The sequence below is a fragment of the Ursus americanus genome, chromosome 7 (assembly GCF_024610735.1).
Source record: "Ursus americanus isolate L20-20 chromosome 7, mUrsAme1.1.p, whole genome shotgun sequence".
Taxonomy (NCBI): domain Eukaryota; kingdom Metazoa; phylum Chordata; class Mammalia; order Carnivora; family Ursidae; genus Ursus; species Ursus americanus.
Window position 1 is genome coordinate 38,632,060 of NC_142133.1, and position 23,620 is coordinate 38,655,679.

General features: G+C 46.9%; 1 protein-coding gene across 1 annotated transcript; it reads left to right on the plus strand.

The window, feature by feature from the left end:
• Nucleotides 1–142: 142 nt before the first annotated feature.
• On the plus strand, nucleotides 143–23,620 carry ACTG2 (actin gamma 2, smooth muscle). The gene is made up of 9 exons (XM_045788297.2): nucleotides 143–239; nucleotides 8,968–9,129; nucleotides 9,989–10,117; nucleotides 15,446–15,556; nucleotides 15,805–15,889; nucleotides 17,395–17,556; nucleotides 18,330–18,521; nucleotides 20,880–21,061; nucleotides 23,398–23,620. Exons 2-9 carry the CDS (start codon nucleotides 9,004–9,006, stop codon nucleotides 23,539–23,541), a joined length of 1,131 nt encoding a protein of 376 aa, XP_045644253.1. The 5' UTR covers nucleotides 143–239; nucleotides 8,968–9,003; the 3' UTR covers nucleotides 23,542–23,620.

The following is a 23,620-nucleotide window of genomic DNA, read 5'->3' on the forward strand; positions in this document are numbered from 1 at the left end:
TCCTCTTGCATACATTTTTCAAATGATAATTCACTCTACCCAGCCCCCTTCCCCACCCCCCCAGGCCGATTTATTGAAAAAACCACCTTATATGGTAATATTGTTAACACACCGTCAGCTGGCCTTTTTAGGGACTCTGTTTAAAGAAGATCCGCCTCTGGGGTTTTATATTGCTCTGGTATTTATGCCAAAGACACAGCAGCCCTCAGTCACTGGGAGAAGGACCTCTCGTACACTCGGTGAGTACTACACAGCTTCTGCCAGCCCTTCCTTTCTGAGGCTGCCTGGCCCCCTGGGTGCGGGAGGCGCCTCCAGATTGGCCTGGCTTCCGTGACGCTGGCCCAGATCACACGCGAAGGCACTCGGTGGGCAGCGGTGCCTCCAAGCATGCTGCTGCCTTCCAGGAAAAGGCATTTCTGGCCACGGGGCCTCCTGGACAGCCCTTTGATCAGGTGGCAGGCGGGATATAACACCTGTGGTCTCTACTCACCCAGCTCACCTGGGCCGGTGCAGATCAAGACGCTCAGGTCCTTTGTCATGACTCCGAATGTCTGAGAGGTTGTTATAGGGGGCAGATACTTTTCGGGGAAAACAGCTTCTTTGCGGGGTTTTTGAATCAAAGCCAACAATGGTCCCAGTGTCTGTGACATGTCTATGTTGGGAATAGGAGTGTATTTTCTTCTGTCCCCTTGTGGGTCTCACTGTCCTCTGCTCCATGCTTGGCTGAGATGAATGGAGAATTTTCTCAGTCCCTGAAGGCTCCAGGGTCATTGGGGGATGTGGAAATTCAGGACTGGGGGCAGGGCAAGTGTCCTGTGGCATCAAGCAGTTTTTTGAACTGGCAGGAACAAATGAACGAATTTGAGAGCCATCTAATTCATTCTGAAGACACTGAAGCCTAGAGAAGTTAAGTGCTGCCCAAAAGGCTCACAGGCCAACACACACACACACACACACACACACACACACACACACATAATTAAGAGGGAAATGAGACCAAGGGGCTGTTTCCAGGGTCTGCTAACATCTGTTCATGGCTGAGGCAGCTTGGTGCCGTGGTGGAGGCCTTGGAGGCAGACTGCCCAGCTGCCAGAGTTACTGAGTGACCTCAGTTTTCTCACTTGTAAAATGGGAATACTAGTAATAACATCTACTCAGCAGTGCTGTTATGGGGATTAAATGAGATAATACATTTACAGGGTGCTCAGCTCAACACTGTCAGGGCCCAGCCCTGAGTGCTCAAACTAAGAATCACCTGGAGGACTTGTTAAAACGTAGATTGTCCTACTCCCCACCCCAGATTCTGATTCAGTAGGCCGGAGTGGGGCTGGATAATTTACATTGCTAATAAGTTCCCAGGTAATGCTGAGGCTGCAGGTCTGGGACCACCCTTTGCACGGGGAGGCTCTAAGCACTTGCTTTTACTATTTGAACAAGTTTAGATTTTGAGGTTACCCCTTAGGGCGGAAAAGAGACGGAGCTTCCTCTGGAGGAAATGCATGGGTACGGAAGAAATTGCAATGAGCAGTGGACAGGTCTGGGACAGGTCTGGGACACCAAATGGGCAGTTTGACATCATGACCTTGAGACTAGAGTTCTTTCCTCCTTCCCTTTGCTCGTCCCACCAACAGTTATTGAGTGCTTCTATGTGCCAGGCACTGTTCCTGCTCCTCAGGGATAGCGGAGGGGCTTCTGCAATCACTGGGAAAGATGAACAAACAAATAGATAAAGCCCAGGAGGAGCCCTCCAGCTTAGAAGTTATCAGGGAACGCTTCCTGGAGGAACCGGTACCTGAGCCGGGTCCTGAAGTAGGACTAGTCTCGGTGTCAGGGAAGCATGGTCTTTGCACTGTTTAAGTGTCTCGATTCCACTGAATTTAGATTTCAAGGTAGGAAGCAGGGAGAGCTAAGGTCAGAGGGGCAGGCAGGGCCGGATTATGAGGACTTCATACACTAAAGGATTAGGCAATGGGTGACCACAGAAAGGTGACTCCCAGAGATCCGCCTTGGAAGGGACTGCCCAGGCAGCTACGAGGAGAGTGGCCTGGAGCCCGGTGAGAGCGCTACCGCAGTGCGCTGGGGTTCTGAGCTACGGCCCTGCGGTGGCGCCGAGGTAGAAATAAGAGAGCCTGAGGATTGGTTCGGAGAGAGGTGGGAGGAGTCGGGTGTTGGGCGTGGCCTCTAGGGTGGGCGGTGCGATTCTCCGAGGCGCGATTCCAGGTGGAGGCTGGTGTGGAGGGACGAAATACCGGAAGTGGAGTGAGATGCCCCGCAGGCAGCTGGTTCTGAGGGTCTGGAGCTCAGGAGATGGGGCCTGGACTGGAGCGGAGCCGGGAGAGCGAGTGAGAGGCCCAGGTAAAAGAGCAGGCCCAGATTCCTGAGGATCAGAAATACTACTAAACAGAAGTCATTTTTAATTTAATTAATTGTACATCCACCAAGTCAAGATAAGATAAAGTTGATTAGAGATGCTGCTAGAATTTTCTACCGCAGGAGTGTTTTTCCTTAAATTATTTTCTCTATGCGAAGCTCTCTAATTGCGTGAATATCTGTGTGTATGCGGATTATTATAGGCGGCTGCTTAATGTCATTTGAAGCCCTCCGAAATATTTCTCCAGCTATTGTTGAAGTCTCACCATCTGAGAGGCCTTCCTTTTAGGGCTTAAACTTTGCACTGAGATGAAAATGTCTTTGGAAACTGGCATAAATTCAATCATCCCTTCAATAATCATTGATTGTGAAGTGGATGGTTCAGCTCCTTCCAATATGACAGACTTCATCCTGGGAGCAAGTTCTGATGGAGAAGGGTGAGAGAGATCCTAAGGACCATTATTTTTGCAGTCCTTTACAGGAGGGGTTGGCAAACTTTTTCTGAGGAGGGCCAGATAGTAAATATTTTAGGCTCTGCAAGTCTAAAGGTTTCTGTGGCAACTACGCAGGGCTGCCATCATAGGGCTAGACGGTATGTACATGAAGGTTTGACTGTGTTCCAATTAAACTTTATTTATAGGCATTGAAATTTGAATTTCATGTAGTTTTCTTGGGCCACAGAATATTATTCTTTGGCTTTTTTTTTTTTTTGCAACCATTGAAAAATGTCAAGGGGCACCTGACTGGCTCAGTCAGTGGAGCACACAACTCTCGATCTTGGGGTCGTGAGTTCAAGCCCCATATTGGGGATAGAGATTATTTAAAAAAATAATAAAAAATTAAGAAAGAAAAAATATCAAAATCATTCTTAGCTGGTGGGGCACACAAAAACCAGTGTTAGTTTGCCAGCCCCGATTTACAATTTCTAGAGTATTTCCGTTTCATTTCCATTATTTCATTTGCTCCATCATCCCAGGATATAGGAAACTGAAGTCCAGAGGGGGAGACAGGGAACTGGGCCATGGGAAGGGGGTGCCCTGAGAGAAGAGACGGGCAAAGAAAGGGGAGCTGGAGGGAACTCTGAAGTCAAATCTTATCTCCGTCAGAGTGACAGATGGGGGAGTAACATCTCTGCCCTCATATTTGCCTGAGGGAGGCCAGGGAGATGAGCGAGTGAACAATTTCTTTGCACTCATTATGTCTTTGGGTTTTGGCCACCTAGAGGGGTGGGGGTGGAGCTGTGTTTGTAACTCTGTGAAGTCCTCAGTGAAGACCAGATGTAGTACGTGCGGAAAGAGCCAGAACAATTTGATTGACTTTCTCAGAGCAGAAAGTGGTTGTGACCCCAGGAAACCACAGTGACTTTGGCTCTGGTTCAGCCGACACGCTCGAGCCTAGCCACAGATTACCCCCAAGCAGCTGAGGAAGGTCTAGAATTTCTCCTGTGGCAGAGACATTCCAGGAGATCCTGGCTCCACGGTAAAGGCCTTCTTCCCAGGCAGCGTGGGGCCCCATGGAGGCCCCACTCCAGGCCAGCAGCCCCACCCCTGCCTTCACCTCTGTCACTTCTCATTTGGTCCTGACTTCAAAAAAGCAGATTTAAATCCACCTAAAGTGCTGCAGAACGGCATTGTTGACTTGACAGCTTTAAGTTGCTTTGTGGTTTGTCTCAGCCGCTGCTCTGCTTGGGAAACAAAGTTCGACACTCTCTTTCTGTGTGTGGGGAACTCAGGGGGAGACAAAAGGGTTCATTGAAAAGCCAGGCAGGCTTGAACTGTAAATCACATCAGAGAGAGATGCTGAGGAGACCCTCGAGGGAGACAGTCACGGAGGTGCAGCTTTGCCTCTTGGCCACTTTCTAGCATTTGAGGGTGTTTTCCCCTCACGGAGGACCACCTGCTAGAACAGGGAAGCGGAACTGTTTGCTGAGCAGCTTGTGAAGAGAAAGGAAACTGTCCCCGTGTGATTCTAAATCAGGTCCGTGTGAGCGAGCTGTCATGAGACTGGACTGTGCGGACACAAGGATCCGCAGGGCCAGAGCAGACCAGGTCTGGGAGGGGGCCACTCAGGTGGTGGGATTGTCACACAGCATTTATTGAGCACCTACTGTGTGCTAAACACCAAGTTAGGTTCGGGGGCTATAAACATAAATCATAGACTATACACATAAAACACAGACTTAGTCCTGGCATAGGAGGGGTGCAGAGGCTCAGAGAGAGAAATGAACACAGACCCTTTTGTTTAGGGCTTTTGCTGCCAACAGCTCTAGAGAGACAGAGAGGCAGAAGCAAAAACACCAAACATGGAGAAGTTAGGACCGCTTCACTAAGGTGGTGAGGAAGGTGTAAGCTTCAGGCTTTGGAACCTGTCCTGGTTGATGCCGGCCCTGCCTCTTCCTGGTGAAGAGACCTTGGGCCAAGTTCTTCCACTTTTCCGAGACTGGGTTTCCAAATCTGCAAAATAGAAATAAAAATATCTTCCCCTGGGGTTGTGTGTGTGTGTGTGTGTGTGTGTGTGTGTGTGTATGAGGATTAAATAATCTATGTGAAGAGCCCCACATTTTTCAAAATTAAAAATCGTTTTTTACCAAAAATGGAAACATGGAATATTCAGTGTTTCACCTAGCAATGCACCTTGCACCTTTGCCATTGCATTAAATATTCTGCTCTCTCCATTGTATGAGGGTTTCTGGCAGTTAGTTTACAAACCAGTTTATTATGCAACAACTTCTTTTGACATGAGATTGTTTCTAATTTTGGTTATTTTAGGCTGTGATAAACCAGCTCTTTGCCAAATCTCTGCACTCACCCAGGAATGTTTCCCAAGGATCAATAGGATCCTGGAAGTGCCTTTGTGCAGTCAAAAGATATGCACATTTTTAAGACTTTTGATAAGTTTTTTCAAGTTCCACTTCTGAAGAATAGTACGGTTTGACACTCGTCAGCCAGGAATGCTAACCCACCTCCCCACACCTCCGCCAGCAAGGGTGTCCCCAAGCACCGGACACAGTATTCCAGCCAGAGGTGGGGTTAGCTTTTATCCTGGTCAGCAGAGTACTGCTAACCGTCCACAAGACCCCAGGTTCTGCTCACAGAGGCTGAGCGAGAACTATCTCGGGTTTCCTCATGTAGACTCATGTGCAGAACCTCGTATTTACCCTATTCAATTTACTATTATTTGATTCGGTTCATTGTGTCTGTTTCTTGAGAGCTTGGGTTTTGCTTCTTCATACGGCCTATTTAGTATTACACTCTCTTCCAGCTCTGGAAATTCCATGGGCCTGTGCTTCACATTCTCATCCAAAGTATTTATAAAAATGTGTGACAAAGGACCAAGAGTGGAGCCCTGAGGCATGTCCTCCAGGTTGATGTTGACCCATTAATTAACACCTTTCAGTGGCAGTAACTCAGGCAGCTGTAAATCTGCCTCACTGACTGACTGTTCGGCGCGCATGGCTTTGTCAGTAGGGGTACCACAGGAGACCTTGTCCGCTGCCATGACCAAGTTAAGCTCAATGTCTCCCACCTTCTCCTGCACTCCCAGCCCGCAGCGGTGCTGGGAAGAAAAGGGAAGGCTGTCACTCTGCCAACATTTGTTCTTGGTGAACCCTTACTGATTATAGAAACCACTGCTTCTTTAATAATGCTTTCTTTAACAGGGCCTCCTGGAAACTTGCCTAACTTGCATATCAAGAGTATCTGAGGTTTTAGAAATCTGCCTTCTTTCCCTTTTTGAACATTGGAACAAACTTTGCCCATCTTCAGTCTTCTGACGTCCCTTCATCTTCCACCCTTCTGACATGGTGGGAAGTTAGGGATCTTCTCTGCCGTCCAGAAACTGCTCCGACCGGCAACAATATTGTTTTAAGCAGCTAGGTAAAGGTGCTCTCCTTCAATGTCCACCTCATCGCAGACCTTGATTTCCCCTTACCAATGTTTGTTCCGTTTCTGTTTTTCTGCAAGTCCTTCTCCTCCACATCCATTGATTAATTCACTCATTCATTTTGATGACAACGATTTAAGAGCCCGCTGTGCCAAACATTGTGTTCCCCATCACTGGGAAACAGGACAGACCTAGCTCCAGCCTTTGCAGAGCCGCAAACGAGCCGGGATATGCAGAGTTGAACATTGCTTGTCCAAGTCCGGGTGCTGTGGGGCAAAGAAGAGCGGCCGCTGACAGACCGGTGGGCCAGAGGGGCCTCATGAAAATGCAGTGTCCGTGCAGAGGCAGGGCGGGTGATAGGAGTTAGAGTGGCAAGCAGGTGGGGGGAGGGTGCTCCAGACCCTGCGTCTAAAGGTTCAGCAGGCAGAGAAGAGGACACAGTTCAGAGAATGGAAAGGAAAGTCCACATAGGCAGAGTGAGAAGGCCAAGAGGGGGCAAGAGGGAAGATGAGCCTGGAGACACAGGCTGGGCCAGACCCTGGGGGGCCCTGTGGCCGGAGTCAGAGAGCTGGGACTTGATCCATGGCCATGGGGCATCAACAGGGACAGAGGCAGAGCTGGATTCAGGAATCACAGCGGCCTCTTCCCTAGTGTACAATCTGCTTTGAACATAACAGGGAGCGCTCCCTTTTAGCCTTAAAGTTGTGTTACGAAGCTTCTGCTCAGCCTCAACTTAGCTTTTCTGACCTCGTATTCACAAGCCTGTGGCTCTGTCTCCTCTTCGCTTTGTCCACCTTCAACGCGAGGCCATGGAGGGGCCAGGGTCATAGGTCTCTGTAGTACTTGTCTCCTTCCCACCTGCGGTCTAATATTCTGAAGGAAGCTTCCACATGCCTTCCTCCTCAGCAGCCCCCACCTTCTTTCTCTAGATTGCTGAAAGTTGGCCTCCCTGAGCCCTCGGCCAGCACCTTTCCCACCCCCTACCCTCCCCCGGGGGGGCTCCCCAGGCTAGGAGGCTTCTGTTTTCTCCGTGGGGAGAGGCAGGGGCGGTGCTTCCCAGAATCCTCTCTCCTCTCCCCAAGGTGCTTCTACCCTTAAGATTGAACATTTCCCCTGTAACTTCTGCATCATTTATCCCTTAATGACATATAATGTTGATTTTTATTATAAACTATATATGAATACAGTGTCCTTGGAAAAATATGAAAAACCTCACAGTCATAACCCAGCACCTCCTCTCCCAGGCCCCTGCCTCCTCCAGAGGTAATCAGGGTGATCAGTCGGAGACTTTCTTTTTCAGAACTTTTTGCTATGAGTTCGTGTCCACAAAAAGAAAATGAGGAAAAATACACAATATTATTTCGTGCTTTAAAAAGAACTCAACGTAGAGGTGTCTGGGTGGTTCAGTGGGTTAAGTGTCTGCCTTCGGCTCAGGTCAGGATCCCAGGGTCGAGTTCCCTGCTCAATGGGGAGCCTGCCTCTCCCTCTATCTGTCGCTCCCCACCCGCAGCTTGTGCTCTCTCTCTCTCTGACAAATAAATAACATAAATACAATCTTTAAAAAAAAATAAAAAGAACTCACACAAATTGTTTTCTGTTATGCATTCTACTCTGCAACTTGTTTTGCTCACTCAGTAGAGGGGTTTAGAAACCTGTCCACCTTAATCCCTATGGATCGGCCTGGCTCTTCTTTTGACTTAAGTGCAGAATCCCATAATTTGGACCTTTGAATAGTTCCAAAGTGTAAGTTTGTGTGTTTTTGGAGTCAGAGTGCCAGTTTCTCTCACCTTTGCCAACACCTATTGAATCTTAACACTACGGTGGGTGAAAATGGTCTTATTTCACTTGTACTTCCCTGATGACTAGTGAGGCTAATCATCTTGTCATAGAGTTGTGGGGTATTTCTGTTTCCTTTTCTGTCAATTAGCTGTTCATACCCCTTGTTTTTCTTTTGAGCTTGTTTACTTCTTTCTTATTGATTTGTAAGTGTTCACTTATATTGTAAATAATCCTTCGTTACATATATTGCAGATTTTTTCAACTCCTTTCCTAAATCTCATATCTTTAGAGATTCTCTCTGTTGGATTCAAGCTTCATAGCCATTTCAGGCCCTTAAGAGACAGGTAGATTCGTTTGCTAGGACTGCCATAACAAAGGACCATAGAATGGGTGCCTTAAACAACACACATTTATTTTTTCACAGTTCTGGAGGTTAGAAGTTCAAGTTCAAGGTGTTAGCAGGGTTGCTTTCCTCTGAGGCCTCTCCTTGGCCTGAAGACGGCTGCCCTCTTGCTGTGTTTTCACATGGTCTCCCTCTGTCCGTGTCTGTGTCCTAATTTCCTGATCCTATAAAGCTATCCATCCTATTAGATTAGTCATATTGAACACCAGTCATGTTAGATGAATGACTTCATTTTACCTTAATTACCTCTCTAAAGACCCTCTCACCAAATACAGTCACACTCTGACATACTGGGGGTTAAGACGTCAAAATACGAATTTGGGGAGCGGAGTGTGGGGAACACAATTCAGCCCATGACAACAGGGTAGAGGGAAGAAATTCACCTGCCAGGGAGCGGGAATCCGGGTCCATGCCTGTTCCTCATGGAACTGGGTCCTGGCTGGAGGTGAACTCCAGCTCCCAAACCAAGAATCCTGTCTCCAACATGATTTTGACAAGTGGCTGACTACTTCTCTCCTCCCCCTGCTCCCAAGGTGCTCCAGCCCCTGGTTCACTTGGCCACACTCACCATGTGTGAAGAGGAGACCACCGCGCTCGTGTGTGACAATGGCTCTGGCCTGTGCAAGGCTGGCTTCGCAGGAGATGATGCCCCTCGGGCTGTCTTCCCCTCTATCGTGGGCCGCCCTCGCCACCAGGTATGTGCTCATCTGGACCCGAGGCTTTCAGCCACTAGGAGAAAGCGCCGCATAGTGGACACGGGACTGAGCTCTGTGTGTGTGTGAGTGTGTGTGTGTGTGTGTGTGCATGTATTTGTGTGCGTGTGAGTTGTATGAGTGTGTGTGTGTTGGAGGTGCGAGACTGTCTTCTGATTAACAGCAAGACCTTTGAAACAGCAACATCCAGGACCAAACCCCACACACTCCAGGCATGCAGGGATGGTGGTATGTCTGGCTTAAGTCTGTGGGATTGCTAGGTTTGGAAGAAACTTTTTAAAAAATACATGCAAGTAAACAAGACCCTTGCATTTAAGAAATGTATACTCTATGAGCTAACTTGAGATCATGGGCTAGGATAGTGACAAAAGACTTCACCAGGGGGAGCGCAAAGGAGGGAGAGATTAAATCTGAGTGGGGGGACCGGGGAAGGAGAGGCTTTGTAGAAAGGGATACCTGAGGATGAGGATCTCTGCTTATGGGCTGGAGAACAAGAGCCAAGACTGCGAGACATAAAAATGCAAGCAGAGGGTATTTGAGGAGGACAAGCACGAGTGCTGTGTGTGTGAAGTAAGGGCAGAAGTGTATGAAAGGCCCTGCTCCCTCAGAAAATGATGTCGGAGAGAAAAGAGAGCCGAGCCCACAGGAAAGTCCCCACCATCTCTCCCCGCTGCCCCCACAGTCATGGGTGTCTGCCTCACCCTTGTCTCTGTGTCCTGTCTTCGGGGAAGATGGATATCTGTCCTATCTGTATCCTTCTTCAGAGACCCTCCAATTCCTGGATCCCCCTAGTGGAGCCATCAGCCAACTCACTTCTCCTTCCTTGTCTTTTGCATTGCAGGGTGTCATGGTGGGAATGGGCCAGAAAGACAGCTACGTCGGGGATGAGGCTCAGAGCAAGCGAGGGATCCTAACTCTCAAGTACCCCATTGAGCACGGCATCATCACCAACTGGGACGACATGGAGAAGGTATCAGCGGACCCCTGTAGTAGAATAACGCATCCTCATGACCCTCATCTTCCCCGGGCCTCTGCCCTGCCAACTGCCTCCAAAATGTTTCTCATGTCCTTCTTTCTTTCCTGTCCATCTGCGTGGCTACTCTCCGTGGGGCCAACAGCTCTCACTGGACGGTTGCAATGGCTTCCTGATTTTTTTGTCTCCTGCCTCACCATCCAGTGAATTCTCTATACTGCCACAAAGCTTGTCTTTCTGAAAACAGATCATGTCACTCGCCTCCTTGGGAATCTTCAGTAGCTCCTCATTAACTGACAGTAGGTCCCTAACTCCCTGCCTGGCATCAGAGGGCCTGTCCCACCCAATGCCCAGCTTCATCCTCTCAGGCAGCTCCCGCCAGCGAAGGGCTCGATGCCACCGCCGCCTCTGCAGGCGCGAACGGCTTCTCTCCCTTTCATTTGCCCTGTCGTGACCTCAGGTAGGTACATTGATGCCAGCTTCTTTTTTTTTTTTTTTTTTTTTTTTTTTAAAGACCCCATTTATTTATTGGACAGAGATAGAGACAGCCAGCGAGAGAGGGAACACAAGCAGGGGGAGTGGGAGAGAAGCAGGCTCATTTCGGAGGAGCCTGATGTGGGGCTCGATCCCACAACGCCGGGATCACGCCCTGAGCCGAAGGCAGACGCTTAACCACTGTGCTACCCAGGCGCCCCTGATGCCAGCTTCTTATGCTGATTCTCTAATGAAAATTCCAAGTAGGACTCTCTAGGGGTTTCTGGAATCTTGTGTGTGTGTGTGTTTGTGTGTGTGCGTGTGTGTGCGCGCGCGCAAGAAAATACAGAGGTGGGGGGCATTTTTTAAATAGTAGTTTGTGATCAACAAAATCATGTGTGTGAAATGCTTATAGAGCCCTTCTAATATTCTTTTGATAAATTCTGCTGACATTTGTCTGAGAATCCTTGTTTCTGCAAGGAGTGCCTTTGAAGTGTAATAGAGTGCTTATCGAACAGACTGAGACCAGAAAAAAAGAATGTTGCTGTGAAATCTGTAATGCACCCTGCTTCTCTCTAAATCCCACATTCAGTCACTCCGGGTGTGAGATAAATAGACACACCGCCATAGCTTTCGTTTCACACTATGGAGTGGCTAAGAGCACAGACCTGGAGACAGTGGCAGGGAGATCTGGGAGTGAGTCCTTCCTTCTGAGCCTCAGTTTCCTCATTTGTGCAGATAAAAATACTTTTTCATCAGGTTGCTTTGGAAATTGAATTAGGTACCCAGTATAATTCCAAGGCACGCAACATACTACATGCTCAATAAATAGCATATATTATTCGTATGGCTCTAATTCAAAAACATAATAGACAAAATATTTTAGTATATATTTTAGCAAAGTAGTAACAATGTGTGACCTCTTTATTTTTTAAAATATAATTTATTTATTAGAGAGAGAGCATGAGCTGGGGGAGGGTTAAAGGGAGAAGCAGACCACCCACCCCACCAGCATACAGAGAGCCGGACGTGGGGCTCTATACCAGGACCCTGAGATCATGACTAGAGCCGAAGGCAGACACCTGGACTGGGCCACCCAGGTGCCGCATGTGTGAATTCTTTAAAGAAATTCCTAAAAATATATTATGTGCCCGCAGCACCTGGGTGGCTCGGGTGGTTAAGCCTCTCACTCTTGATCTCTACTCAGGTCAGGATCTCAGGTCAGGATCTCAGGGTCATGAGATCGAGCCCCACCTGGGGCTCCAATGTCTCTCTCTCCCCATATATATATCTATGTATACTCTCTCTAAAAAATATACATGTATATAGTTATGTATACTACGTGCTTTAAAGAAAAGCACAATAGATGAAAGCTGTCAAATCTTCCCAAATTAATTTATAGGCTCATTGCCATTCCAGTAAAAAAGCCTCACAGTTTTTAAAATTTTATGTATCTAAGGTTTGACCTAATGACTTGATATACATTTATATGTGTAAGAGTCACAACATTCAAGCTCATTAATGTACCTATCACCTCACATAGTTACTTTTTTCTTGTACTGAGAACACTTAAGATTTGCCCTCTTAGCAAATTTCAAATACACCATGCTATACATTAAATCGCCAGAATATATTCATCCTGCGTAACTGAGACTTTGTACCCCTCGACCAATATCTCCCTATCTCCCCTTCCCCCAGATCTTGGTAAATACCATCCTATTTTCTGCTTCTATGAGTTTGAATTTTAAAAAATCACAATTTTTAATTCTGCAAAATAATCATAAGGCATGTCTGGAGAAATAAATAAGGCAAAATTTATGAGAGCAAAACGAGTGAGAAAAACTATGAAAGGAGACTTGCCGTACCCACATATTAAAATATAGTATAGTTATAAAAATTAAAACAGTTTGGCACCAGCACAAAAGTAAAGAGGAAATACATGATAAACTTTGAACACCAAAGGGAGAAAAGGATTATTCAGTGAATTATTCCAGGACAACTGATGAGTTATTTTAGGGTTGGGGAGTCTTCATTGCCTTTACCTCATACTATTTCACCAAACCCATATCGATTGAATATAAAAGTTAAATATAAAAATTCAAATGGTAAAAAAAATGCGATATAGTAAGCATGAGCATTCATCAAATTTCTGGTGAAAGAAGTCTTAGAGGAAAAGATGACAAATGTGATTTCTTAAAAATCATAACTTCTAGTATTTGGAAAAAATATCCAAATTTAAAAGACAAAAAACAAATTGCAAAAAAATTCGCAGGTGCGATGAAGGTTAACGTAAACAGCTAGTGTAAATTGATCATTAAAAATGCAAAGTCTTCACCAGACAAATAAACAAAGGATATGATCAGATAATTTGCCAAACAGAAATTATAAGAAGTTGCAAATCTGAAAAAACTTAAACTCATTTGCAAGAAACGTAAATTTTCAAAGTAAAACAATGTTTCCCTATCAAATTATTTTGTATATTAAGAGTGAGAGCCCTGAATGCAGGTACAGGTAAAACGGGCTTTCTTATTCTGGAGTAAAGAGTAATTTAACCTCTTTGTCGATAATGGAAATCAGGAAGTCTTCCAATCGCCATGCTCTTTAGCCTAGTAATTCCACTTTAAAAATTCTTTTCTTTGGAAACGTCCTGAATAGAAAAAAGAAAATATAACATGCACAAAGATAACTATGACAGGATTATCTATTAAAAAAAATCGAAGATACTATGAATAGTAATATGATTAAATACATGATGGTATATGATGAAATGTTGTGTAGGCATTAAAAATAAATGTTCAATTTATTAAACATAAATATTTACTATGGAAAAGGAAAATTTTTTAAAGATTTTATTTATTTGAGAGAGCTAGTGAGAGAGCACGAGCAGGGGTGAGGGGGAGAGGAAGAGAGAGAAGCAGACTCCCCGCTGAGCAGGGAGCCCAGGACTAGATCCCAGGACCCTGGGATCATGACCTGAGCCGAAGGCAGACACTTAACCCACTGAGCCACCCAGGCACCCTGGAAAAGGAAATTATTTATGTTACATTAACTGAAAAGTGGGAGGAAACAATGAATGTAAAAGTATAAAAATAGCATAATAAATAAATACAAGCATATGAAATAATAAATGGTGATAGAAATATATTTGAGAATACTTAAAGGTGAAAGATTAGTAAGAAGAAAAAGTGAAAATGTCAACTATTTATTACTAGGTGATAGAAATGTGGGAGATTTTTACTCCTCTTTAAAATATTTTTCTAATTTTAAAATTATCAATATCTTTAATTTTTAAAGTACTTTATAAAAGTTCTAAAAGTGAAATGAATGAAGTGCAGGTGTTTGGGCCCAACGTCCAAGATTCTGACTCATGGGTCTGGGTATAGCCTGCACCGATGACCGTCACCCCAGGTGATTCTAGTACAAAGCATCTGGCGCCCACATATGAAGAAATACTGACATCACCCAATGAAGACTAATTGCCATTCCCGTCTGCTGTGAAGCTTTCACAGACAGGGCCTGTGCTGGCGCCATTTTCTCTGCCTCCGATGCCCTTCGCAGCTGCCGGACACCTTCCTCTGCCTGCAGGGCCCACTCAAGTCCCCCACATAATGAACTGCCTCTTCTTTTACTCAAAATGTGGATGTGTCTTTGTATGTTTTCTTCTTGGGTGTTTTTCTCCCCTCCAGACTTTGAAACCAAGATGAAGGGGCCGAATCTGATTCATATCTGCCCCCACCACAGTTAGCACCATCCTAGCCCAAAGCCAGGAGCCCCCAAATATATGGGTACAATGGAAACAGATGATTCTCTGCCCCACCTCTGAGGCAATCAGAGCCCTAGGTCCCTGCCACTTTGCTGAATCCCTCTGAAATAAACTCCTGTTGGGTCGTCTTGGATCACTGGCCACAGTGGGAAGAAATTACTTCCTCTAAAGCAGTGATTCTCAACAGGAGCGATTTTGCCTCCCGGGGGGTGTTTGGCAACGTCTGGAGACATTTTTGCTTGTCGTTGCTGGAGAGGTGCTCCTGGCGTCTAGTGGGTGGAGGCCAGGAACGCCAAACATCCTAGAACGCACAGGTCAGCCCCCCACGTCGAGGAATTATCCAACTGAAAATGTCAAAGTGCTGAGGTTGGGAAACCCTGCTGTAAGGCCCAGCCTGGTCAGTAATGAACAGCGACAGTTCAACCTTCCCCGTCAGGGTCCCAGCAGGACATAGTATACACTCAGCAGGTGTTCTGAAATTAAGAAAGGACTGCTTGGAGAGGTGTGAGCAGGGTTATGGGATGTCAAGGCACCCAAGTACTAGGAACAGCGGAACAGTCTGACATCCAGAAGCCTGAAGGATGGGGGTGGGGCAGCATCGCTAGAGCTGGAAGAGGGGCCGGACACTAGAGCTGGAAGAGGGGACGGACAGGAGCGGGGCTTACAGAGGGCCACGCCATTGCTTGGAGAAACACCCTGACCTCTCTCCCTATTCCCACCCTCCAGCCTCTTGCTGGTGTCTTCCATCAGCCAAACATAGCCAGAAGCCAGGAAGCAAGGAATACTAAGGGAAGCAATTGGCCTGACCCCCCAGGGCAGAAAGTGGGGAGAGATGGAAGAAGAGAAAAGATGGGGGAAGTTCAAAGGGAAATAATCAATATGTTAAGTATATAGGCCCCAGGTCTGAGTCCTGTCTGGAGCCCTGTTGAAAAGGAACATGATCTCTAAAGGTCAAGCAGAACTTCCCAGGACTCCTCTCCAGAACCCAGCTGGTGCTATGGACATTGTGTCATACTCCCCCATCATAAGCATGCCAACTGGAATTTTCTGGGACTCTCCTTGGCTCATTTGACTTTTGTCTCAACCAGATCTGGCACCACTCCTTCTACAATGAGCTGCGGGTAGCACCTGAGGAACACCCCACCCTTCTGACAGAGGCCCCCCTAAATCCCAAGGCCAACAGGGAGAAGATGACCCAGGTAAGAGGCCAGAAAGTCTTAAACGTGAGCACAAGAATACAGCATGGATCCCTTCTCCCTTTCATGAATCAGTACAACAAAAATGTTTGCGGACATGCTATGTGCATAGTCTATGCCAGGCACTGTGGAAGGTGGGAGTGGGGTAAAAAGGCACAGCCCTTTCCCTTAATAAGCTTACAAACCATCTTGTGAGCCAAGAGGTGCTATGATTTCTGCCAGATCATCCTTTATCTGCATTGTCCTTTCAGATCATGTTTGAGACCTTCAATGTCCCTGCCATGTATGTTGCCATTCAAGCTGTGCTCTCTCTCTATGCTTCTGGCCGAACAACAGGTGAGCATCCTATAATCTGATCCCTTCCTGACTTTAGGGGGCAGAAGGGAAAGGGGGATTCCTGCAGTGGTTTCTGCTCAGGAGAATCAAAGGGACAGCCAAAATTCAGGGAAAATCCTGCATAGGGGTTACAGAAGGGGAGCCCATGTGGAATGCATTCAGGTCTACCCAGCAGAGCTGGCAAGAATTTATATGAACAAAGCAGGCCTAGTACATCCAGCAGGGGCCGTTTTCCTCACAGCAGTCAGTCCGGAGCTTACACACACTTTCCAACAATCCTGGAATGTTTCTGCTCACGAACCTGTGTTGGTGGCTGTGTATGTGCCCTTGGTATAGAAAGGTCCTCAGGGAAACAGAGGGAACTTCAAGATAAAGCAGTTTGTAATGGGGACTTGACAGCTTCCGTGAACATAGTTTAACATTCATTCATTCAAGTAGTCCTTATTTGTTCATTCATTTATTCATTCATCAGGTATTTTTCCATTACTCCCTGCCATGTGCCAAAGACTGCACCAGGCCATGGGCACACACCGACAGACAAGACAGCCCTGCCACCAGGGAGCGAACAGTCTAGTGGCGGGCGGGGGAGGCAAACACGAAAGATAATGTCACTGCTGATGACAAGGACAGTGATGGGGAATGTATGATGGCTCTGTAACTTACTTGTTTTAACATTTCTCTACTGCTGGACTTTATGGTTGTCTCCAATTTTTATTTTTTATTATAAAATATCCTGTGGTGATCAGCATCCTTGTACAAGTATAAGCTACTGGTCCCTGGATATTTATTTTGCATCTGGCCCTTTCTAAACCATCTTATTAGCACTAATCATGTCTCAGTTGATTGTCTAGGGTCTTCGAGGTATCCAGCCTCATCATCTGCAAACAATGACAATTCTGTTTCCTTTTGTTAATACCTCTTATTTCTATTTTCTGTCATATTGCATTGGCTAGAACATCTAGGACAATAGTAAATAATAATGCAATAATAATATTACACTGTTTCTCCATCAATTATGATATGACTGTTGGATTGAGAGAGATTTATTATCATGTTGAAAAGCTCATTTCCCTCCATGGTTTATTAAGTTTCATCAGTAGAGAATGTTAATTTTTTTTTTCAAATTGGCTGGTTTTTGTAGTCCCTTCCAGATCTAACATTCTCCATGCATGTGCGTATGTGTTAGTATAATGCCAGAAGGATGTGCAAATTATCCATCTCCCTTAAAGAATGGGCAGTTGAGATGCACATTGACAAATATGCAGTCCTGTGAAAGTGTTTGAAGGAATACAAGAAGGGAAGATGTTTTACTTGCCTTCCAGAAGGCTACAGCCTCATTTGGAAGAATAAATGATGTACACAAAAATTATTATTGATGATCGTTATGGTGGGTGAATTTTTTCAGCTGCTAGAGAAAAATATGGTAGTCGAAGACCATTTGGCAACTGGCCCCAGAAAGATAAAAGACAAGAAGTTTTCATAGGTCCTATCCCCTCTCCCCATAGGCATCGTGCTGGATTCAGGGGATGGCGTCACCCACAACGTCCCCATCTATGAGGGCTACGCACTGCCCCATGCCATCATGCGCCTTGACCTGGCTGGCCGTGACCTCACTGACTACCTCATGAAGATCCTCACAGAGAGAGGCTACTCCTTTGTGACCACAGGTATCCAGCCCCTTTCCTGATTCTGACTTGAGCTCAAACCAAATCTGATCTAGGACCAGACATTCTCTGACGAAAAGTCTGTGGCCCCCTGTCCTCAAACTCTCTTGAGATAGACGGGGAGGATTCTAGGCTGGGGCTGGGACTTTGGACAAGACCAGATAGTCAAGGCAGCCTTATTTATAGAGGAAGATTCCCAACTAAGATGCTCCCGGGATGGGAACAAGGCCTCCTTAAGTGCACTTGCACAGCATTCCCGCCTTCCCCAGGGACCTGCGGTCTCTGTCTATGTCTACACCAGGATCTGAGCTGGTTTTTACAGGGTTAAATGGTAGTAAAAATCTGATGATGCATTTTGTTACATAACGGCATTTATGGTTCTGAGGACACATGGAATAGATAAGGCCTGAATTTCGAAGGAGAAATTGTCATGCCTCAGTGCCCACCCCAGGCTAGAGGGGATTTTAGGCAGGGGCTTTCCTAGATTTTGTAAGATCACAACAAATCCTCCTACGTCTGTACTGGAAATGTGTCCTGTAAGGCCTCAGGGAGGCCCGTAGCTTTGTCAGGGAAGAGTAAAGACAGTAAGGAGAAAAGCCATGTCAAGTTTTGCCTGGGAATCAAGATTTTGAACCTGCACTTTAGGAAGAGGAAAGAAAAATTAACATTTGTCCTAAAAATGAATCCAAAGTAGAAGAAGAGGTTTTCATGGAGATCAAAATAGGACAAACTAACAGAACAGAGTATCTATTTCCTGTCATTTCTACTCTTTCTAGCCGAGCGAGAAATTGTGCGAGACATCAAGGAGAAACTGTGCTATGTGGCCCTGGACTTTGAGAACGAGATGGCCACAGCAGCGTCCTCTTCCTCCCTGGAGAAGAGTTATGAGCTGCCGGATGGGCAGGTCATCACCATTGGCAACGAGCGCTTCCGCTGCCCCGAGACCCTCTTCCAGCCTTCTTTCATTGGTGAGGTGCTGCCCACTGTCCCTGCTAATTGGGAGGGGAGGAGGTGAGGTGGAGGAGTGGGGAAGGGATGGAGGGAGAAACACCAGGAGTCACCCACACTTTGTTTATAGTTTATACATAGCCCATATTTTTCCAGGAAGGGCCAAAAACACATCAACAATACAACCGGATAAAATCTAATTTTTATTTATTTATTTTTAAAATTTTATTTATTTAAGTAATCTCTACATCCAACGTGGGGCTCGAACTCACAACCCCAAGATCAACTGTCACATGCTCTACCGACTAAGCCAGCCAGGCACCCAGATAAAATCTAATTTTAAATAAAAGGATAGGGAAATCAGAATAAAAGAAAAGCAGAATAGGGAATATAACATAAAACTAAGAATAAGGTTAATATACAAAACACTTCTTGGATCGCTCAACATTTAGGTCACTGAGGCCAAAACCCACAGGAGTGAGAAGGATGGGTTTGGGGTCAGACCTGGTCTCAGGTCCTGACTCTGCCCCTTTATTTATTTATTTATTTTTAAAGATTTTATTTATTTATTTATTCAACAGAGATAGAGACCGCCAGCGAGAGAGGGAACACAAGCAGGGGGAGTGGGAGAGGAAGAAGCAGGCTCATAGCAGAGGAGCCTGATGTGGGGCTCGATCCCATAACGCCGGGATCACGCCCTGAGCCGAAGGCAGACGCTTAACCGCTGTGCCACCCAGGCGCCCCATGACTCTGCCCCTTTAGAGCAATCACCTTGGACGTGTTACCTTCTTTAAAACTCAGTTTTCTGGGGCGCCTGGGTGGCACAGCGGTTAAGCGTCTGCCTTCGGCTCAGGGCGTGATCCCGGCGTTATGGGATCGAGCCCCACATCAGGCTCCTCTGCTATGAGCCTGCTTCTTCCTCTCCCACTCCCCCTGCTTGTGTTCCCTCTCTCGCTGGCTGTCTCTATCTCTGTCGAACAAATAAATAAAATCTTAAAAAAAAAAAAAAAAAACTCAGTTTTCTCATCTATAAAGTGGAAATAATGATTAGTGCCAACTAGATAGGGTTGCAACAAGGATTAAATAAGAGAATATTTAGTACAAGGACAACTACTTTCTTGAGGAGTGTGTAGGAAGAGTTGGGTCTGTAAGCAAATGTTAATAGTGTAGTATTACATAGCAGCTGAACAAAGTGATATAAACCTATAATAAATCAGTAAAGTCTTCTTAGGGAAGGCAAACGTTTGAACAGAGTCTTGAAGAATGAGTATCATTTGATGGTATCTGGGAACGGAAGGAGTGCAGGATGGAGAATGGCATACAAGGCAGATGGAAGGGTACATGTAAAGACATGGAGGTGAGAAAGGTCATGTTCTACTTGGGACACAATGAGAGAAGTGTGTGTGTGTGTGTGTGTGTTTGCACACAGGGGAAACTGGGGAGAGTTGCTGGGCCGCACCAAGAGTGTAGGGTTAATCTCATCAGCAATGAGATCCCTGAAAGTTTTTAGGCAGCAGTGTAGCAAGGTCAGGTTTGTAGTTTAGGAAGATTCTTCTAACCTCAGTGTGAAATTATGTCACATGGAGAAAAGACTAGAGGTGGGGGAGGCCAGGAAGGAAGGCATGAGCTGGTTTGGCCTGCAGGACTTTCACTGTGGAAGGCTCTGTTGCCAGGCTAACATAGCTAGATGTAACCTGTAGATAAGGGGGGGCTGTCAAAGATGACGTGATGGGTATATCCAGGCAACGGAATATTTTTTGATAATAAAAGAGATTAAAGCACCGACACACGCTGTGACATGGATGGACCTTGAAAACATTAGGTGAAGTGTGAACATTAACATACCATTAAGTGAAAGGCACCAGACACAAAAGGCTACATATCGTAGGATTCCATTGATCTGAAATGTCCAGAACAGGCCAAACTATAGAGACAGAAAATAAATTAGTGGTCACCTAGGGCTGGGGAAGGGGTGAAGGGGAACATCGCAGTGTCTGCTCATGGGTACAGAGTTTCTTTTTGGGGAGTTACAAATGTGCTAAAATTATATTTGGGCAGTGTTGCACAATCCATGATCTACTAAAAACTACTGGACTTTGAAAGGGTGACTATTATATGTGAATTATAACTCTATAAAGCTTGAAAAAAGATGACTCAGTGAAAGTGTTCCCTTAGAAATATACCTCAGCTGATCAATGTGAAAGATCATCAGAACAGGAGGAACCAAAGGCCAGTTAGAGGTCTGGTCCTGTCATCCGTTTGGGAGGTGATTAAGGGCTGAACGAAGGTAGCTGCAACAACAGAGGATCACTTGAGGAGCTGGAGGTGTGGGTGTTTACGAACTGACGGGTGTTAATTGACACTATGACCTGGGCTAGGCATGGAGTCTGCTGGGATTCATGAAACCACCTACAATTCCATCATGAAGTGTGACATCGACATCCGCAAGGACTTATATGCCAACAATGTCCTCTCGGGGGGTACCACCATGTACCCCGGCATTGCTGACAGGATGCAGAAGGAGATCACAGCCCTGGCCCCCAGCACCATGAAAATCAAGGTGAGTCCTGCTCCAGTTCCCTCCATCCTGTTCTTTGGACGAAGACCTCCTACTTGGGACGTGCTCCCAGTCAGTCTGCCGGGCCCATAGATTGGTGGTCTCCTGGGCTCACGGTGTCCTGAGCCGGGACAGATTTCATCCCGGGGGATTATGTTCCTCGGGCACTGATGAACTGGAGACATGTTTATCATGGGATCTCAAATGTGATCATATAACATCCTATAAGAAGGGGGTGAAAGAATTGGGGATGAAGAGAATATCAAGGGGGTCGAGGGTGCAATCAGGAGGAGGGAAATAGGAAGAAAAGAAAGAAGCAATATTACAGCATCTTTAGACTTTAAAAGGGATGTGGGTGTTACCCCAGAGGAGGATGAAAGTTCCAGAGAGAAAGTTTGGCGTGGGGCAGGCTGCTGGTTCAAACTCACAGGGACATCACTTGATTCCTGGACAGCCTGTGATCTGTTGTCCTCCCCACGCAGCGGCTCACCAAGGCAGCTCACCTCGCAGGCCTCGAGAGAATGGCGGCCCACTTGTCTTCTGCTTCTCCCCAGCCTCTGGGCCCCAAGCAACCATACAGAGCTGTTGAGGGCTTCTAGGAACTTTGCTGCTAGCAGGTTTAGAAAAGGAGTTGGGAATTGAGCAGAGATAACAAATAGGTTGAAAGTTACAAAGTCTCACAATAAAGTTGGTCTCTGGGAGTTGGCTACATCTGAGGGAGTGTATTCTAAGAAACTTTTTCACAAAGGAAGGCTGCCCCAGGGCTTCCCCCTGCCTGGCAGATGGTGCTCAGCATGGGCAAGCAGAGCAGGTTACCGGAAAACAGGTGGGACCCTGCGGGCCCTTCTCACCGGGAGCCACTGGAGCAGCCATGCTTACTGAGACCTGCCACACGGGGGCCTCGCGCCAGGCCCGAGGCAGGGGCTTTTCACCAGGACCAAGTGTCAGGATACCACACCTCGCCTCACCCCTAGATTCTGGCTCACCGGGTCCAGGGTGCCCCCAGCACCAAAAGTGATAAATAAACACCAGCGTTTTGATGCATATCCCGATTTAGGAGCCACTGCCCTGAGTTTCACAGCACATGGCAGCCTTCAGGTTTAGAAGCTAATCGGTAGACATGATCACTGAGAGGCAGCGTAAATCAGACAAGAGGGGGAAGGGCGCTTGAGGCGGGGGAGACAGACCGAGCCCGAGGGTGTGTATGCAGGTACGAACAGCCCAACCAAACGGGACAGCAGGATTTGTGTAGAGGAACTGGGGAGATGGGACAAATGTCGAGGATATAGAAGAAGGGGGTGGGGTGGGGTGGCACTGAGACAGAGGACCGCAGCCCAGGACGGCCCAGACTCTTCTTACAACCAGAGCCGCACAGCAATAACACGGCTGTGCTGGGCCTTGAGGTATCAGTCCAGAGTGACCGAGTGCCTTTGTCTGACTGAATAATAAGATAACTTCTCAAGATCCTTCTTCTTCTGCAATTCCATGATCTCCACAATGTAGGAAAGATGGAGAGAGGGTCTAAGGAGACAAAAGCAATCAGTTCGGTGTCCGGTTTATTCTGGCCCTGACTTCTTAGACCCTTTAGTAGCTGTCCCTCTGGATCCACTTGTGGGTGGAGTTCAAAGTTGTTTGACAGGCAACCAACTTCTAGAGGCTAAGCTGAGGACTCCCGGTGGCAAGGATGCACCGTGCGTCTATGAACTTGAGAACTTGTCAGATACCAGTGGCTACTGAGTAAGATGAAGCTCAAGACAGGGTCTGAGTGCTTGCAGCCCTTTCCCTACAGAGGTTTGGTCAGCACTGCTAAGGAATGAGCAACTGTGAGATCTCAGGGACGTAACCATCGGCATTTACGGTGCGCGCCTCTGCAGGTCAGCTGGGAGTCAGCTGGTCGAAGTCGGGCAGGGCCGGCAGCTCTGTCGCTCTCGCAGCTCAGGTCAGGTCTGTGGCTCTCACGATGGGGTCCAGGCTGAAGGCCAGCAGCTTCTCAAGGGAAGCCCCTCTCATCAAGAGCGCAGAGGCACAGCTGCGTGCCTGAGGCACATTTCGGGCTCCTGTTTGTGTCATGTCTGCTAACGTCCCATCGGTCAAAGCAAATATAGGGCCCGGCCCAGAGTCACAGGGTGAAATAGCGCATCCTTCCCATGGGGGGAGGACGAGGGCGGGAGTAAAGATTTGAGCAACAGTCTCGTCTACCACAAGGTCTACCCCGTTTGGTTCTGCCCGTGGAGGCCGTCCTTCTCTGGGGCAGCCAGGCACTGTGATAAAATGACTCCTGGACCACCTCCCTATTCCCTTGGGCACTAATCATGATTCACCACATTTATTCTTTGCAGATTATTGCTCCCCCAGAGCGGAAGTACTCGGTCTGGATTGGAGGCTCCATCCTGGCTTCTCTCTCCACCTTTCAGCAGATGTGGATCAGCAAGCCTGAGTATGATGAGGCAGGGCCCTCCATTGTCCATAGGAAGTGCTTCTAAAGTCAGAACAGATTCTCTGGGGATCCCCTGGAGACTGCTCTGTTACCAATCATGAAACATTAAAACCTGCAAGCCTTAA

Coding starts and splice junctions, on each gene's coding strand:
- ACTG2 (XM_045788297.2), top strand. CDS start 9,004: ATGTGTGAAGAGGAGACCACCGCGCTCGTGTGTGACAATGGCTCTGGC. Junction 10,118..15,445: donor ACTGGGACGACATGGAGAAG/GTATCAGCGGAC, acceptor TGTCTCAACCAG/ATCTGGCACCACTCCTTCTA. Junction 17,557..18,329: donor CTACTCCTTTGTGACCACAG/GTATCCAGCCCC, acceptor TACTCTTTCTAG/CCGAGCGAGAAATTGTGCGA.